At 42.4% G+C, this 17,932-nt stretch overlaps 1 protein-coding gene across 1 annotated transcript in view; it reads left to right on the plus strand.

Annotated features, from left to right (window-relative positions):
- Window positions 1–14,412: 14,412 nt before the first annotated feature.
- Window positions 14,413–17,932, plus strand: part of HADH (hydroxyacyl-CoA dehydrogenase) — a 44,544-nt gene continuing 41,024 nt past the window's right edge. Inside the window, exon 1 of the mRNA XM_041758732.1 lies at window positions 14,413–14,641. Within this exon, the coding sequence (XP_041614666.1) occupies window positions 14,510–14,641 (132 nt within the window). The 5' untranslated portion in view covers window positions 14,413–14,509. The remainder of the gene's footprint in view (window positions 14,642–17,932) is intronic.

Consider the following 17,932-nt stretch of genomic DNA (forward strand, 5'->3'; position numbering starts at 1 on the left):
AACCAGAAGTACCTTATTTTATATATCTTCCTAATACCTAATTTTTAATCCTTATCTTTAACATAATTTCTGGTGCTTTTATTAAACTTTTAGTTTTAACCACAATAGTATCACGTCTGGTTTTTTATTTTAACTGCTAAACAAAATTTTTTTTATTTTTTATTTTTTAAAGATTTTTATTTATTTATTCATGAGAGACATAGAGAGGCAGAGACACAGGCAGAGGGAGAAGCAGGCTCCATGCAAGGAGCCTGATGTGGGACTCAATCCCAGAACCCCAGGATCACCCCCTGAGCCAAAGGCAAATGCTCAATGGCTGAGCCACCCAGGTGTCCCACAAAATTGTTTCTAAACTACATGTCAAATTAGGAAATGTAAGAGGGAGCAGACCTCCAGAGAGAGAGAGAGAGAGAGAGAGATGGCTACAATGTAACAGAAACATGGCTTTAGATTGGAGGATAATTCTTTGAAAATATCCCCTCAGGGGTGCATGAGTGGCTCAGTTGGTTAAGTTTAAGCAGTTGCCTTGGGCTCAGGTCATGATTCCAGGGTCCTGATATGGAGCCCCACATCCGGCTCCCTGCTCTGTGGGGAGCCTGCTTCTCCCTCTCCCTCTGCTGCTCCCCCTGCTTCTACTTGTGTGCTCTCTCTCTCTCTCTCTGTCAAATAAATAAATAAAATAAAAAGTAATAATAAAATAAAATATCCCCTCAGAGCAGTTACTCTCAGGACTATGTCACAGTTCACATTTCTGATTTCCCACAACCAAATCCAGCATTATTTGAGGGAGGGATGAATGGACATAAGCCCAGTGTGGCAAAGGAGTGGCTTCTGTCTCCCTTACCCTACTCAGCTCCAGGAGAAGAATTTTTTTAAATGCCTCAGCCTGCGGATTTTGCTTACAGATGAGCCCCCTGCTGGCTTTTTCCATGTCCCACTCTTCCTCCTGCCATCACAGCTCAGAGGTCATCTCTGATCTAAAGTGGCCTTACTGGAGAACTTCCTGCTGTAGGCTAAATGTTTGTGCACCCCCCCCCCAATTCGCTTATTGAAACCTAATCCCAATGTGATGGTCTGTGGAGTGTGACCTCAAGGAGGTGATGAGGTCATGAGTGCAGCCCTTATGAAGGGATTAGTGTCCTTATGAAAGATGAAAGAGGCTCCTGAGAGCTGCCTTGCCCATCCGCCATTTGAGGAGCTATGTGAAGACAGCTGTCACAGAACCGGGCAGAAGGCTCTCAGCAGATCCTGAATCTGCCCCCATCTTGGACTTGCAGCCTCCAGAACTGTAAGAAATACGTACCGTTATTTATAGCATAGCCAGGCTGGTATTTTTGTTCTAGCAGCCCACAGAAGGCTCCCAAATCTCATCACCCAGTTACTCCTAGCCCTCCTTACTACTTATGGTTACTCCATTTATTTAAACCCTCAGCTCCTACAATCTGTGACACCTCTGCCAGTTTAAAAACCTTGATGCACAAGTTTTTAATTTTGATGAAGTCCAATGTGTTATCTATTTTTTCTTTTGTTGCCTGTGCCTGTGTCCTATCAAGAAATCATGGCCAAATCCAGTGTCATGAAATTTTCCCCGTTTTCTTCTAGGAATGTTACAGTTTGAGCTTTTTTGTTTAGGTCTTTGATCCGTCTTGAGCCGATTTTTGTATGTGGTTAAGGTAAGGTCCAACTTCATTCTTTTGCATGTGGTGACACAATGTCCCCAGCACCATTTGCTGAAGAGGCTATCTTTTACTTACTGAATGGTCTTGGTACCCTTGTCGAAAAGTATTTGGCCACATATACAAGCTTTTTATTTCCGGGTCAATACTATCTTCTGAAATATAAATTACTAGGGGTGCCTGGGTGGTTCATTTGGTTAAGAGTCTAACTTTAGCTCAACTCATGATCTCTGTGTCCTGGGATCAACCCCCAAAGGCTCTACTCAGTGGGGGATCTGCTTCTCCCTCTACCTCTTCCCCTGCTCCTGTTCTCTCTTTCTGTCTCAAATAAATAAAACCTTAAAAAAATATAATAAATCGGCAGTTTTATACTAACATCAGAATATTCAGATTAATCAGAATAGAGATAATAAACCCATATCCTCTAGTATAAAAGTGGCATCATGCCATGAAGTAACAGGAAATAATATTTTAAAAAGTGCTAAAGCAATTGTTTAATTATTTAGAAAATTAAAATAACACATTTTTGGGTGCTTGGGGTGCATCTGCCTTCAGCTCAGGTGGTGATCTCAGGGTCCTGGGATCATGCAAGTCCTGCATCCAACTCCCTGCTCAGCGAGGAGCTTGCTTCTCCCTCTCCCTTTGCCTCCCCCCACCCTCCCCCCCACTGGTTTTGCTCTCTCTCTCACTCAAGATGAGAACAGCTTGGAGGCTGATTACATAAAAATTTTAAAAAATAAACACATTTTCTTTTTTCATTTACTGAAATCTAGAGTTAGTTCTAAAAAAATAGAACTAATATTATATGTATGAATATATATATATATATGTAAGCATCTATGAAACATTTGATATGGGAATGGGAACTACTTTTCTGAGCATAAAAAAGTAATAGATTCAATCACAAATATAAAGCACAATGGATTTGCTGACATAAAAACAGAAAACTCCCATGTTCTAAAATGACAGTTGGCAAATAATGAAAAATAATTATGCCAGTCTTGACAAAAATTTGGTATTCTTGCTTATAATTCAGCTAGTAGAACACCTAATTTTAAAAATAGGTGGGGGCTTCCTGGCTAGGTTGGTAGATAGAGCATGTGACTCTTGATCTCAGCCTACTGAAAAAATAAAATATGAAAGAATGTTTAAATTCATCGAAAATGCAAGTAAAACAGTAAGATACCATTTTTTACCCATTATGTTTTAAAGATGTATCTTAAAAGGAAAATACTAAATATTGATGAGGGAGAAGCATTCATACACTGCTGCTGGCAATTTAGACTGAAGCTACATTTCTGGAGAAAATTTTAAGAATATGCATCAAGGTTTTTAAAGTATTTGTTCCTAAATGTAGACTCGTATTCTACATTGAATTCTGGAATAGAATAATATATTAACGGATAAACCTGAGAATCCCAGTGAAGTCTGGAGTTTAGTTTCTAGCATTGTCTTCAGTGTTAATGTCTTCATTTTTGACAAGTGTACTTTGGTTACATAAGATGTCAAAATTAGGGGAAACTGGGTGAAGGGAATACGTGAACTCTCAGAACCATCTTTGCAACTCTTCTGTAGATCAAAACTCATTCCTCCCAGAAGTTTTCTTAAGTAAGTATTCATCCCATTTGGCTCAATCAATTCTACTTCTAAGATATAACTATGGGTAATAATGAGATAAAAATAGTTTTGGATAAGTTATTCATTATTCATTGCAGTGATATATTTGATAGCAAAAGAGAAAAAAGGAAAGACAAGAAAGACAAGCAATCCAAATGCTCAACATTAAGGGCAATGTAATAGCCATACTCATTCATGCATAAAATAATTATGAGACTCGCTCTAGATATTGGAGCATAGAAGCAACCAAAACGAAGATCTCTGATGTGAAAGAGCTTAATTTCCAAAAGAGAAAAAAATGACAGTGAATAAGTAAATAAGATGTGTGGCATATTTAGTCATAAATGTTAAAGACCAAAATAAAACCAGGGAAAGGATGCAAAATGCCAGGGAGAGGTTGCACTTTTAGGTACAGAGGACAGAGAAAGCCCCCATGGGAAGCTGATATTTGAGTGAAGACCCAGGAGTAGCAAAGAGCAAACCCTGGGGACATCTAGACAGGAGGAACAGCAAGGCCACAGGCCTTAATGCAGGGGTGTGTCTGAAATGTTGGAGGAATGGGACAAGAAAGAATGGTAGTAGGAGAGGAAATGATAAAGTTGGAGGAAAGGGCAGATGATAGAGACGATGGCTCAATCTGAGATGGGGACCATGAAGCGTTTTGAATAGAGAAGGGACATGACATGACTTAAAATGGAATGGATTCTCTCTGGCTACTGTGTTAAGAATAATCAGAATAGGGCAGTCTGGGTGGCTCAGTGGTTTAGCACCACCTTCAGCCCGGGGCGTGATCCTGGGGACCCTGGATCGAGTCCCACGTCGGGCTCCCTGCATGGAGCCTGCTTCTACCTCTGCCTGTGTCTCAGCCTCTCTCTCTCTCTCTCTCTCTCTGTGTGTGTGTCTCTATGAATAAATAAATGAAATCTTTAAAAACAAAATAAATAAAAATAAACTCACATATATAATATAAAAAAATAAAATCTTAAAGAATAATCAGAATAGGGGCAAGGGTGGAATAATGGAATGTTATCTAACAAATATTCTTAATAACTTTTAATGGCATCAAAAGTGCTCAAAATATTGCAATATAATTTTAAAAGGAAGGCAAATCTAAATGTACTATGATCTCTTGTTCTAAAATTATAGATCAACAGAACTTTGGATAGTAAAATTATGGTTAAGTCTTGTTTCACTCTCAACTCTTCTGTGTTTCTCAACTTTTCTGTAATGAATATCTTTTCCTTTAGAAGTAAATGAATAATGTCTACCAGCTTATGTTTTTATTTTTTTTTATTTTTTATTTATTTATGATAGTCACAGAGAGAGAGAGAGGCAGAGACACAGGCAGAGGGAGAAGCAGGCTCCATACACCGGGAGCCCGACGTGGGATTCGATCCCGGGTCTCCAGGATCGCGCCCTGGGCCAAAGGCAGGCGCCAAACCGCTGCGCCACCCAGGGATCCCTGTCTACCAGCTTATGAATTGCTCACCTGTAGTCAATTGAGTTATGATTGTGATTTCTTACAGCATTGAGACACAGAGAGAGAGAGGCAGAGACATAGGCAGAGAGAGAAGCTGGCTTCCTGTGGTGAGCCTGAGGTGAGACTTGATCCCAGGGCCCCGGGATCATGACCTGAGACAAAGGCAGGTGCTCAACCCCTGAGCCACCGAGGTCCCCCTCAAGATACTTTAATATTCATCTGTAAAATGAAAGCTTTTGTAGCTCTTAAAGCATACTGAGCATTTTTAATTGAAATTTCTTTAGTCTAAAATGATAGGGTAGGGTTTTTATACTACAGAATTTTAGAGCTAAAAGAAATTTTAGAGATGATTTAATTTAGTCTCCTAATAGATGAGGAGATGGAAGAATCAGTAGTGAAATGACCAAGGACTGTTGGATCCAGAACCAGTACCCGTATTCAGATACCTGGTCTGATTCCACCATATGGTCAAGGAAAATTGAGAACAAGATGCTAAATTTTAAGGGCTTACCTAAAACATCAAAGGTAGAGTTCCTATTGCCTAGCGTTTCAAGCACCTAAGTTAAGTAGTACTGTTTTTAAATATTCATCTACTTTAAGTTATTCTCTTATTTAAGGAATATCTTCAATGGCTACTATATGCCAAGCTCTGGTGAAAACCTTAAGAATTTGTCCTAAATGAAAAGCTATGCTTATAGTTCCCTGCCTGTGCACGTAAGGGAAAAAAAAAAAGAGCTTAAGGAAATTTCTTTAAAAAGTACTGCCACTATCAGATTTTCAATGCTGTGTACGGAAAAGGCTCTTTGCTGCCCCATTGTGGGGAAATAAAGGTCTTCCCATTAGAAATCTTAAAAGTGGGCAGCCCCGGTGGCGCAGCGGTTTAGCGCCACCTTCAGCCCAGGGCCTGATCCTGGAGACCTAGGATTGAGTCCCACGTAGGGCTCCCTGCATGTTGCCTGCTTCTCCCTCTGCATGTGTCTCTGCCTCTCTCTCTGTGTCTCTCATAAATAAAGTATTTTTTTTAAAGACCATTTCTCTGGGGGCCTGAGATTAGCTTAATATCATTTAGCCATGTGAGTGGTAAATTCTGCTCTGTTAATAAGACATGTAATTGTATAGAAAACAGTAAGGCTTGGCTTCTTTCAGGAATCATCCCATGATGCATGCAGAGGTAAGTTGTAGACGAAAACTTCTAAGGGACCAGAACTAAAGCTGGTGGGGAGAGTGAGCATACCTGGGTGGAAAGCCAGACGTAGTGGGGAGGTGGGGACGAGGGCCATGGCACATTTCAATGCAAGTGCCAGGAACTGACCATAGGATCTCTCTGGGCCTCGGTTTCCGGATCTCTTGGAACTCTGCACAGCTTTCTTTCTTTCTTTCTTTCTTTCTTTCTTTCTTTCTTCTTCTTTCTTTCTTTCTGATTCTAATTCATTCATTCATTCATTCATGAGAGACATAACAGAGAGAGAGGCAGAGGGAGAAGCAGGCTCCATGTAGGGAGCCTGATGCGGGCCTTGATCCCGGACCTCGATCCAGGGCCCCCAGGACCACGCCCTGGGCCAAAGGCAGGTGCTGAGCCACCAGGGATCCCCTCTGCACACCTTGCTAATGCCACCCCCCCTAGCCTTCCGCACTGAGCATCTTGTCTGTGTCCATGCACTCTTTTTTTTTTTTTTTTTTTTTTTTTTTTTTTTTTTTTTTTTTTTAAACTTTTATTTCATGATAGTCACGCAGAGAGAGACAGAGAGAGAGAGAGAGGCAGAGACACAGGCAGAAGGAGAAGCAGGCTCCACGCACCAGGAGCCCGACGTGGGACTCGATCCCGGGTCTCCAGGATCGCGCCCTGGGTCAAAGGCAGGCGCCAAACCGCTGCGCCACCCAGGGATCCCTGTCCATGCACTCTTAACCTAATATCCTGTCCACCCTCAAGTAGGGAGGCGCAAAGTTTCTGGGCATCTTTCTCCTCCCTGCTTTTCTATTATTTATCTACAGTGGGCACGTCCAGAAATAAATACAGGTGGTGGGAAGAGGATTGAACTGGAAAAGAACACCTGGATGGGAGCCCTGGTTCTGCAATTACTGTCTCTGTGTAACTTTCGGTAAGCATGTAACTTCTGTGAGCCTTGATGTGTCCTGCTGTCACAGAACGGAGTTCCACTACATCAGTGATTCTCAATTCTGTGGCAGTATTTGAGACTTACCTGGGGAGTTTGATAAAAATGCTGATGTGTTGGCTCCACCCCAGACCAGTTAAATCAGAATCGCACCAGAGTTGGGCCTGAGCATCAGTAGTCACAAAAGGTGGTGAAAGCTAAACAAAAAATGTATTTGTAAGGGACCTCTGGTGGTTTAGTGGTTAAGCATATGCCTTTGGCTCAGGGCGTGATCCTGGAGTTCTGGAATCGAGTTCCGTGTTGGGCTTTCCGCAGGGAGCCTGCTTCTCCCTCTGCCTATGTCTCTGCCTCTCTCTCTGTGTCTCTCATGAATAAATAAAATCTTTAAAAAATATGTACTTGTAAAAACAAGGGGCCAGAATAGCCCAAACAACCATGATACTGAGATGCCGACTCTCTATATAAAGCTACAATAAGCAAGATGGTGTGGTATAAGCACGAAGTCAAACAGACCAGTGAAGCAGACTCACACACATAAGGGCACCTGATTTGTGACAAAGATGCCACTGTAATATGGTGGGGGAATGGGTGGGATTTTCCATAAAATGCAACTGGTGTGGCATCAGTTGGATATCAACATACAGGAATAAGTGAACCATGACTCCTTCTGTCACATCTCATATAAAAAACAATTTAGAGGGTCACAGGCCTGGATGTGAAAAGTAAAATAAGAAATCTTAAAATAACAGAGAAAAGTGTCTTTATGACCTTGACATTGTGTGGTCACCCTTATGGATTCTTGCTGTAGTTCCCTTCCACACTGAATATGGCTAACCCTCTGGAGATGCCTAAATGGCAAGGAACCGTGGCCCCCTACTAATAGAAAGAATCTGGCACCTCCTGCCAATAGCCGTGTAGGTGAGTCATCTTGGAAACAGACATACCTGCCCCAGTCAAGTCTTTAGATGACAGGCTTACATGACATCTTGGCTATAATCTCATGCAGAAGCATTAGCTAGAACCACCCAGCTAAGCTGTTCCTGATTCCCTGACCCACAAAAATCGTAAGATCATTTTTTTCAACCACTAAGTTTTAAGATACTTTGTCACCTAGCAATAGAGAACGAATATACCCATCAGATAGCTTCCAGACTAATCTCTTTGAAGTGTAGTTGTGCTCAGAACTCGGTCTCCAATATCATTCCCATTAAAAGGAACTGAGGCTCCTCATAAAATGAATGTTTCTGGAACTAGGGCAGAGTAGGTACAAGATGTTATGCCAAAAAGTTAGGAGGTATTCAGAAAAGAATGGGGGAATGTCACAAGGAACCATCTTGAAGAGGTTCCCACTGGCCAAATCTGGAACAATTTGAATCTCAAACTAATTAAATCCAGTAATGAATTATACACCTTTGGAAAAATTAGAAATTCATGAGTCCAAACTGATAATAAAACCAATGAAAAAGTGGATAAAAGATATGAACAGATATTTTTAAAAAGAAGATACATGAATGGCTAATAAGCACATGCAAAGATGTTCAACATTAGGGAAATCCAAGAGAAAACCATGGAGGTACCATTTCACACCAGAATGAGAAATAAGACAGAAAATATAGCCTATAATAAACTGACAGAAAATAACACATGTTGGTGAAGATGTGGAGAAATGGAAACCACTATATATCGATGGTGGTTATATGAAATAGTATGGTCACTTTGGAAAGTTTTGTGGCTTTTCAAAAAATTAAACATAAAACCACTCTACTTCTCAGCAATTCTGTCTTCAGGTATTTCTGTAAGAGAAATGAAAACAAGTACTTGTTTGAGAATGTTCCTATCAGCATGATTCATGATAGCCCCAAACTGAAAGCAACTTAAATGTCTATCAGCTGGTGAATGAATAGACAAAATATGGTAGGTAGATCCATACAGTGAAACACACTTCAATAATGAGGAGGAACAAACTGCTGACACATGGCATACTACAGATAAACCACAACTAGAAGACACTTTGCTGGGACACCTGGGTGGCTCAGTTGTTGAGAGTCTGCCTTTCGCTCAGGTTGTGATCCCCGGGTCCTGAGATCGAGTTCCACATCCGGCTCCCCGCAGGGAGCCTACTTCTCCCCCTGCCTATGTCTCTACATCACTCTTTGTGCCTCTCACAAATAAATAAATAAAATCTTAAAAAAAAAACCCAAAAATGCTTTGCTAAGACAATGTATGAAATGATTCCATTTATATGACGTGTTTTGTAAAAGGTAAATATATAGAAACAAAGTAGATGAGTGATTGCCTGGGGCTCGGAGTAGGAATGAGGATTAACTTCAAAAGGGCATTAGGGATCTTCTTGGGGGGATGAAAATGTTTTAAAGCTGATTTCTAGTGATGGTTGCACCATTTGGTAAAAGTCACTGAATCACACACTTGAAATGTATATGAAATAAATCTCTTTGCAATAACTAGCATAATAACCTGAAATATAACATAACATAACAAGTTGACTCAATGTTATTTCATTGAAGAGGAGTTTAAAAACAAGGACGCAAACCATGTTCTTTTTATAATAAATAGTATCTAGGATAAAGTATTTTAACATTTAGGCCATACATTGTGTTTGAGATAAAGGATAACTGAAATGATTTTATCTAGGAACCAAGGTGAAATTTTTAAAACCATATTTCACAATGCAAGCAAATAAAAGTAGTGACCTAAATTGAACACATTTAAATACCATATGCAGTTTTTCTACTTTCTTCTTTTTATTTATTTTATTATGGACATTTTTTATGAACAATACCTACAGAAGTCAAGCACAAATCTTATTTCATCTATACCCAACCTACTTTCCATCATACCCATTCTGCACTGATTTATTGTGAAGCAAGTCTCAGACATATCTTGTGAATATATTCATAATGCAAAATACACCTTGCGAGGATGGCTCAAATCTAGTTGTAGTCATAATTCAAAGAAGAATTGACAAAGGACACAAATGCATTTACAAAAATGGTCTCAGGAATTTCAGAATGTCAAATTAGACTAGAAGAACATGGTTTGTAGTTCTAAAATGTTTTTATGATTGAATTACAAATATAACAACTTTGAGAATGTTATTGAAAGTTGTATATCCTATAGTATCTTCTTATTCAGTCTTACTAGGAGACTTTGTTTATGTACTATGTGTGCTTCATTTAAAAGAAAGTTTTCCACAAGGAATATACCAATTTGGCATTTCTAATTCCCAATTCTGTTTTTCTCCCATCATGTTGTTTGGTAGCATTTGCCCCTGTTGTATTTTTTTCCAGTCTGAATTTGTTTAGCAACTCTCTTCCCATGGAAAGGGTGTGCGGTGGGTTGTCAATTATTATAGTTTTTGAAAGATCTCTCCAAAGGATATTTAAGTCCTTTATATAGTTTCCTGTACACAAACACAATGTTCATGGCAAAGCCAGTGCCTAAACATAAAATTAAAAACAAATTAACTAAACCCTCAATAAATGTGTTATTCAATGAGAGAGAGAAAGAGAGAGAGAGAGAGAGGTGAAACTAAATGCCATACCTGACCTAGATTGGATTCAGTACTAGAAGGAAAAAATCTATGAATGATATTATTGGATCAATTAACAAAATTGAAATACAGATGATTAGATAGAAATGTTTTAACAATATTACATTTACCACTGTTGATAACTATACTATGGTTATATAAGAGAATCACCCAATTCTTAGGAAATATACATTGAAATACTAATGATATGTGTAACTTACCTACAAACAGCTCAGAAATTATATATTTCTCTTTATATATTATACATATCTTAAATATTATGGATAGATATATATAGAGAGATAGACATAGATAAGATAAAAAATGATAAAGCAGGGGCACCTAAGTGGCTCAGTTGGTTGAGCATCAGACTTGATTTCAGCTTGGATTGTGATCTCAGGGTCTTGGGATCAAATCCCACATTGGGCTCCACACTGACCTTGAAACCTGCTTGGGTTTCCTCTCTCTCCCTCTCCCTCTGTCCCTTGCTTGCTCTCCCTCTCTCTCTCTCTCAAAAAAAAAAAAAAAAAAAAAAAAAGATAAAGCAAATATATAAAATATTTACAATATGTAAATTCGGGTAAAAGGTATATGAGTTTCTTTGCATTATCCTTATTCTTGAGATTTTTCTATAAGTTTGCAATTATTTCTAAGTAAACCTTGAAAAAAATTTAAATGTCACTGTAACCATGACTCTTATAAAAAGATCTACCCTGCTCTGGCCTCTGCTACCTTCCAATCTCATCTCTATGTTCATACTACGTTAGTTGTATTTCCAGACCACTTTCTCTTTTCCTTTCCTTCATAATTTAGAGATACATTTTTCTCTCTGAAATATCCTTATAACTCTTCTTCTGCTGGATAACCTTCTACACAGCCTCACTACTCTGCTGTAATATCTCTATCATGATGAAGTGGTTTAGGACACTGGTGAAGAGCGAAAACACATGGTTAAGCAAAGAGTCTAGCAAATTGAGCATTCATTATGTTAGCTGTTACCCCTGAGACCGCCCCCCTCCCCCAAGCTAACCTCCTCTATGGTCCCTTGAATTCCCCCATGGAGAGCACTCACAACACTGCTTCATGAGTCACTTCCATCTTTATTTCTCCTACTATATAATGAGCCTTTGAAAGGCAGAGACCACATTCTAGTTGCCTCTGAGTTTTTCAGTACCTAGAATCAGATGTTTCTTGATCACATAAAGAAAGCAATGAAGAACTTACTTATTATTTCTAAAATCACTCATTTTACTTTTGAAAATAAAGAGTCACTGTCAGCGTTGTGAAGTCTATATATCTGATTCTTTTTTTTTTTAAAGATTTATTTATTTATGATAGACATAGAGAGAGAGAGAGAGAGGCAGAGACACAGGAGGAGGGAGAAGCAGGCTCCATGCCAGGAGCCTGACGTGGGCCTCGATCCCGGGACTCCAGGATGGCATCCTGGGCCAAAGGCAGGCGCCAAACCGCTGAGCCACCCAGGGATATCCTATATATCTGATTCTGAAAATGTCTGAGAATTATAGTTAGCTAAAATGTGTGTTAGCCTTGAACTTATTTATAAATAAACTGACAATTGGAATCTTTATGAAAGATAATTTAGAAGTTAGGAGAAGTAACTTTGGTTCTTTATGGCTCGAATTTAAGGTACCCGTGGAGAGAGAGGGAAGGAAATAGATGAATTTAGAATGTTGGGGCTAAGACTTAGCAGTTTGGTCTTTATCCTGTGGATAAAATTTTTAAAAGGAGAGGAGTACAGTGATCTAGCACCAGGGGCACTAAGAAGGATGGAATTATGAAAAAGGGCCTTGAGATCTGAGTGGGTTCAGATCTGAGCCTGGCTTGTTTTTAGATGAATTATATTTAATAAACGATTTTGACCACTCAGAATCTTGGCTTCCTCACCCTCAGAGGAGGAGAGCAGTGGAATCTTAGGGTTGTTAGGAAGACAGGCAAAACAGCACAGTAATCAAGAACCTGAGCCCTGAAAACAGACTGTCATAGGTGAAAGGCCAAGGCCACAGTTGGGAAAAGCCTTGCAATCTTGGTAAAAGAAGAGTGATTCTACTGTAACTGTCATTTGATCAGGACTGGGCTGGAGTGGGGGCCCGGTAGGGTGGCCCTTCAGCTTGAAAAGACTGTAAACTGGGGATAGACTCTCAGTATGGAACAGCTGGAAAGGTATCCAACCATTTCTTTTGATAGACAAGGACACCAGAGCCCAGAGAGAACAAGTGCTGCAAAGGTCATACTGTACACAGGCGACAGAGCCCAGACTCCTTACTCTCGTGGCTGTGCTCCTGTCTTTACATCACACCTTCAGATAACACGGACAGCCTCATGGCAGTGGCTATTCTTTCCAGGGGAAAACAGATCTGAAAATGTAGCATACTCAGGCACTATTTTACATTACAAACGTTTTAATTAAAAAGTGTTTCTTGGGATCCCTGGGTGGCGCAGTGGTTTGGCGCCTGCCTTTGGCCCAGGGCGCGATCCTGGAGACCCGGGATCGAATCCCACGTCGGGCTCCCGGTGCATGGAGCCTGCTTCTCCCTCTGCCTGTGTCTCTGTCTCTCTCTCTCTCTCTTTGTGTGTGACTATCATAAATAAATAAAAAAAATTTTTTTAAAAAAAAGTGTTTCTTGTGACAACACTAAATATGTTTGGATGTTTGGCCTTGCATCAGACACAACTTGTAAATGAGAACAGAAAAGTAAAATCCACCTAACGAATCATTCATGCATGTATCCTTCTAGCTTCACTTCTAACCACACCTAATTCCTCTGTTTTCCCCAGGCAATATTTTCTTCTGTTTCTACCTTTGCATGTGCTGCTTCCTCTGCCTAGAATTCTCTGTGCTTCATTGTTCTGCAAGTTACTTCATTGTTCTGCAAGTTCTTTATGTAATCTTTTTTTTTTTTTTCCCCAGGTCTAGTCCCATTGGCTTTTGTATTTGCTACATTCTAGCACTCAACGGGACTTGAGTTGTTTAGATATAACACTGTCTCCTTAACCAAGTAGTGATCCTACTATTGCTCCAAGCCTAACAGCGCTGAGCAACAGCGCTTCTCCCCTATTTTTACAGAATTAGATATAAAAATGAGATCAAAGCAAAAGAATGGTGAACACAGGATTCGCTATGTGGGTTACTTCTGCTAGGAGAGGCCAACTTTTGTTCGGATGGTGTGTTTGGGGGTTCTTATTATGTTTTTAAAAAATAATATTCTATATTACCAAAGTAGAGTTAACCAGAAATTATTCACACGAATGGGAAGATTGAGCTAATTGGTATCCAAATCTCCCATTATTTGGAAAGACATTCTTTCCCCATGCTTTCCATATTTACGTGTAACTTCACAACGTCTGCTTTTTGACCTTCCGCCGTCCACTTCCACCGCATTGAGAGGTGTCTGACGTTGCAATGGGTAACTAGAGGTCAACTCCCTTTTCCTCCCGCGGGCCTGCTCTCCGCATTGGAACTCGCGGGCCGTTAGACGTTTGTTTTGGGTGTGAGCAGTTCGTTTCTCCGTTTTAGCAGAAACAATCAATACTCAGCATATTAAAATAATCACTACAGCCAAAGAGCACGGATTCATTTAGCGCCGAAATATGCACGAGCGTCAAAGGCGAGGATTTAACCAGGTGGCCGCACCTACTGGGTTTCACCTGCGGCTGCAGACTCTCCGGAGGAGAGGCCCGCAGGGCGCGACGGCCCAGGCCCCGCCCCGCCCCGCCCCCGCCCCGCCCCGCCCCCGCGCTCAGCCCACCTCCCGGGCCCCGCCCCCCGCCGCCGCGACCACGCCCCCTTCCCCGCCCGTAGGTGCAGCCGCGCCAGACCACGCGGGCCCGGAAGCCGCGCTCGGACGTTCGAACGCGGTCCCCGGCGGGCGCGGGCCAATGGGCGGGGCGCACCTCGAGTCTCCACCCCCGCCGTCCGTGACGTCACCGAACGCGCGGGCGCGCGGGCCGGAGGGGCGGGCCGGGCTGCGCCCCCAGAGGTCAGCTCCTGGCTAGTCCTTGCGCGGCGGAGAGCTCCGCTGGGTCTTGTCGTCGCCGCCTTTGTGTGCGCAGCATGGCTTTCGTGACCCGCCAGTTCGTGCGCTCGGTGTCCTCCTCGTCCACTGCCTCGGCCTCGGCGAAGAAGATCATCGTCAAGCACGTGACGGTTATCGGCGGCGGGCTGATGGGCGCCGGCATCGCCCAGGTGAGCCGCGGGGCGGCCGGCGTACCCCGCTCGAGGTCGCTGCGCGCGCCTGGGGCAGGCTCCGGGCAGCAGACAGCCGGCGTGGGCGCCGGGGCAAAGGCCACCCGCCCCTCGCGGCGCGGTTGAAAAGCCTCGAGTCTGGGCCTGAGTCCCCTCCGCTCCCCCAAAGAACCCGTGTTGTTGGGTTGAGCCCCAGGGCCCTGGTCCCTGAATCCCGGCCGCCCCGGGGCCCGATGAAGGCTCCGTGCGAGGGGTCTCTGAATGCGCTTTGGCACCGGGCGGTGCAGGCGGAGACGGTACTGAGGGGTAACGTGCGCGCTCGCCGCTCGGCTGAGACCGAGTTTGCTTCCAGAGGCCTGGACTGCGATCAGTTAGTTTTGTTTCTGTTAATTTTTTATGAGTCTTTGTCCGAGCTGTTTTCTGCTCTCCTAAACGATCTCTCTTTCCCGCCCCCGTCTTGTGTTTCCTTTTGCTCGTGGGTTAGCAAGAAGAAAAATAGTCCTCGTTTTGGTAGCACTTTGTAAAGTTACCGAGTTGGAGCTTGCGAGGCCCTGGAACGACTCCCGCTGCGAGCGCCTTGGCTAGGCCACTTTGACCTGTTGCCCTCTGCGCCGAAAACAGCGCGGTTTAAGGCCTGGGAGTGTGGGAGTAAGGTGGCTGAGAGCCCAGGAGGAGGCCCTGAGCGCGCTGTTCGTCCTCAGGACTCTGCCCTGTGCCACCTGAGCTGGGCTACGGAGTCAGTTGTGCCACCGATTATCCGGATACTGTGATACTTGTATTTTTATTTATTATTTATTTATTTTCAGCGGTTACCTTCCAGGTCGCATTGGACGACTGTGATTTTCTTAGCTGATTTTATTCTTAGCGTTTCAGCCCTTTGCAACTTACGTTGTCGAGAACGGAGGCAGTTATTAACAAGTGTTTCTTAAGAGAGTACTCTAGGGCAGTGGCTACAATCAAGAAGGTTTAATTTTTTTCAGTGTCTGTTTGCAGCCAAATCCACGCTTCTGTGCTTGCTTTTTAAAAAAAAAAGTCTTTTGGGGCGCCTGGGTGGTTCAGGGGGTTAAGTCTGACTCTTGAGTTCAGTGCAGGTCATGATCTTGGGGTTGTGGGGTCCAGCCCCGCCTTGCACTGAGTGAAGAGCCTGCTTAGGATTCTCTCCCTCCCTCCCTCTCTCTTTCTCTCAAAAACAAACAAAAACTCTTATTACTATGTCTTAATTCTCCCTCCCTGCATGTTTTTTGCAGCATATTCATTGCATTTTCTCTTAAAATTAGTATTTAAATTTTTTTTTAAAAGATTTTATATATTTATTCATGAGAGACACACACAGAGAGAGAGAGGCAGAGACACAGGCAGAGGGAGAAGCAGGCTCCATGCAGGAAGCCTGACGTAGGACTCTGTCCCAGGTCTCCAGGATCACACCCCGGTGTTAAACCGCTGAGCCACCAGGGCTGCCCAAAATTAGTATTTTTTAAATATATTTTTTTAATTTTTTATTTATTTATGATAGTCACACAGAGAGAGAGAGAGAGAGAGAGAGGCAGAGACATAGGCAGAGGGAGAAGCAGGCTCCATGCACCGGGAGCCCGATGTGGGATTCGATCCCGGGTCTCCAGGATCGCACCCTGGGCCAAAGGCAGGCGCCAAACCGCTGTGCCACCCAGGGATCCCAAAATTAGTATTTTTTAAAAATATTTTTATCCATCTGACTTCTGACAGTCTCTCATTTCTATCTTCTGAGACCATGTTTTTGGCCATGCATTGATTGCCCTTTTTGTTGTGTGGATGCCCTGGCTGCTAGATTATGGTTTCCTGTAACCTGTGTTACATCTGAAGAGGAGTAAGTCCCTTTAACCTGAAAGTTCCACATATTAGACTACATGATACTCAGAGCTTAGCTTGGGCACACTTACATATTTCCTGCTCCACCAGACTCTCCCAAGGCTATGAGAGCAAGATTTATTCTGGGCAGATGTAAAATAATGCACTGGTTTAAAAACACTTAAACAACATCTTGGTGACAAATTATTAGGGCTTTATGCCTCCAGTAACAATATAGGAAATGAACAGTATCTTGAAGTCATCAATGGAAGAGGATTAGGAGTGGTGTGAAAAGCATTGCCTCAACTTTTGTACACAGTCGGATTGCTTCCAGTGTCTGGAAGGCTGCAACCATTATTGGGATACCATGAAAAAGGGTGTTATGTTACATGAAAAAGCACAGAGGTAGCACCTAAAAGTATGGGTATGGTAATGGTGCATTCACTTGAGAAAGGAGTGGGGAGAAATGACTGACATTGGTGGGAACACATACTTGGGGGTCCAATCCTTGAGTAGTTGGAGCAGGGAGTGCCTTTTCAAAGTTAAGGGGGAAGAGTGTTATTTACCCCTCTGGTTGGAAACATAATGGAATTGTCATTCTGAAAGTTGAAAAAGACCAGAACTCTAGGGTAGCTGGCAGGCTGATTCAGAGGAGCGTGTGACTCTTGATCTTGGGTTTGTGAGTTCGAGCCCCTTATTGGTTGTGAGGCCCAGGGGAAAAAAATAAAAGACCAGAAATCTAAGTAGCGAACATTCATAAGGAACACAGTTCCATTCTCACATAGCAAGGTTTTAAAGAGCCTCACCAACTTCAGGTGACAACTTTAATCCTGGGGAGGGAAACCGTGCTTTCCTGCGGAACATCTCTGTGTGCCACTGTCAGCCAGTTGGTTGGGTTCACTGATGTTTTGGGATGGTTTAGCTGATCTGTTTTTGCATTTCACCCTGAAGCATGCAATTCTAGCAGTATCACTTCATTCTTTGTGCCCCTTAATCTAGGGTTTTTGGCATAGGGTAAAGTTATTTTGCTTATTGAGTGCCACTGATGAATAAGTTGATGTGTTTTGAACATAGGTTGGCTCCAGGTCATTATGGGGAATTGGATGATTTTTATATTGGCTCTGCTTCATATGCTGGCTCTGTTAACATGGGAAAGTTACTTAACTGGCTCTGTTAACATATGAAATTTACTTAACCTATGGCTTCAGTTTACTTATTTCTAAAGTTGGACTAAGTACTAGTGTGGTAGGAGTATGGAGAGGATTGAATGAATTAGTATACGTCAGGCACTTAGCACAGTGTCTGACACCGAATAAGAGCTCACAAAATGTTCGCTGCCCTTACAATTACTATCTTCATTGCAGTAATCCTTGTCCATTTGTCCTCCTCCTCTGGTCTCCACACCTAACTCTGATTGTTGCTGCAGAGGTGGGACTGTAATATTTAGATGGAGAATATTGGTCATGA

Source organism: Vulpes lagopus, chromosome 6 (assembly GCF_018345385.1).
Source record: "Vulpes lagopus strain Blue_001 chromosome 6, ASM1834538v1, whole genome shotgun sequence".
Lineage (NCBI taxonomy): Eukaryota > Metazoa > Chordata > Mammalia > Carnivora > Canidae > Vulpes > Vulpes lagopus.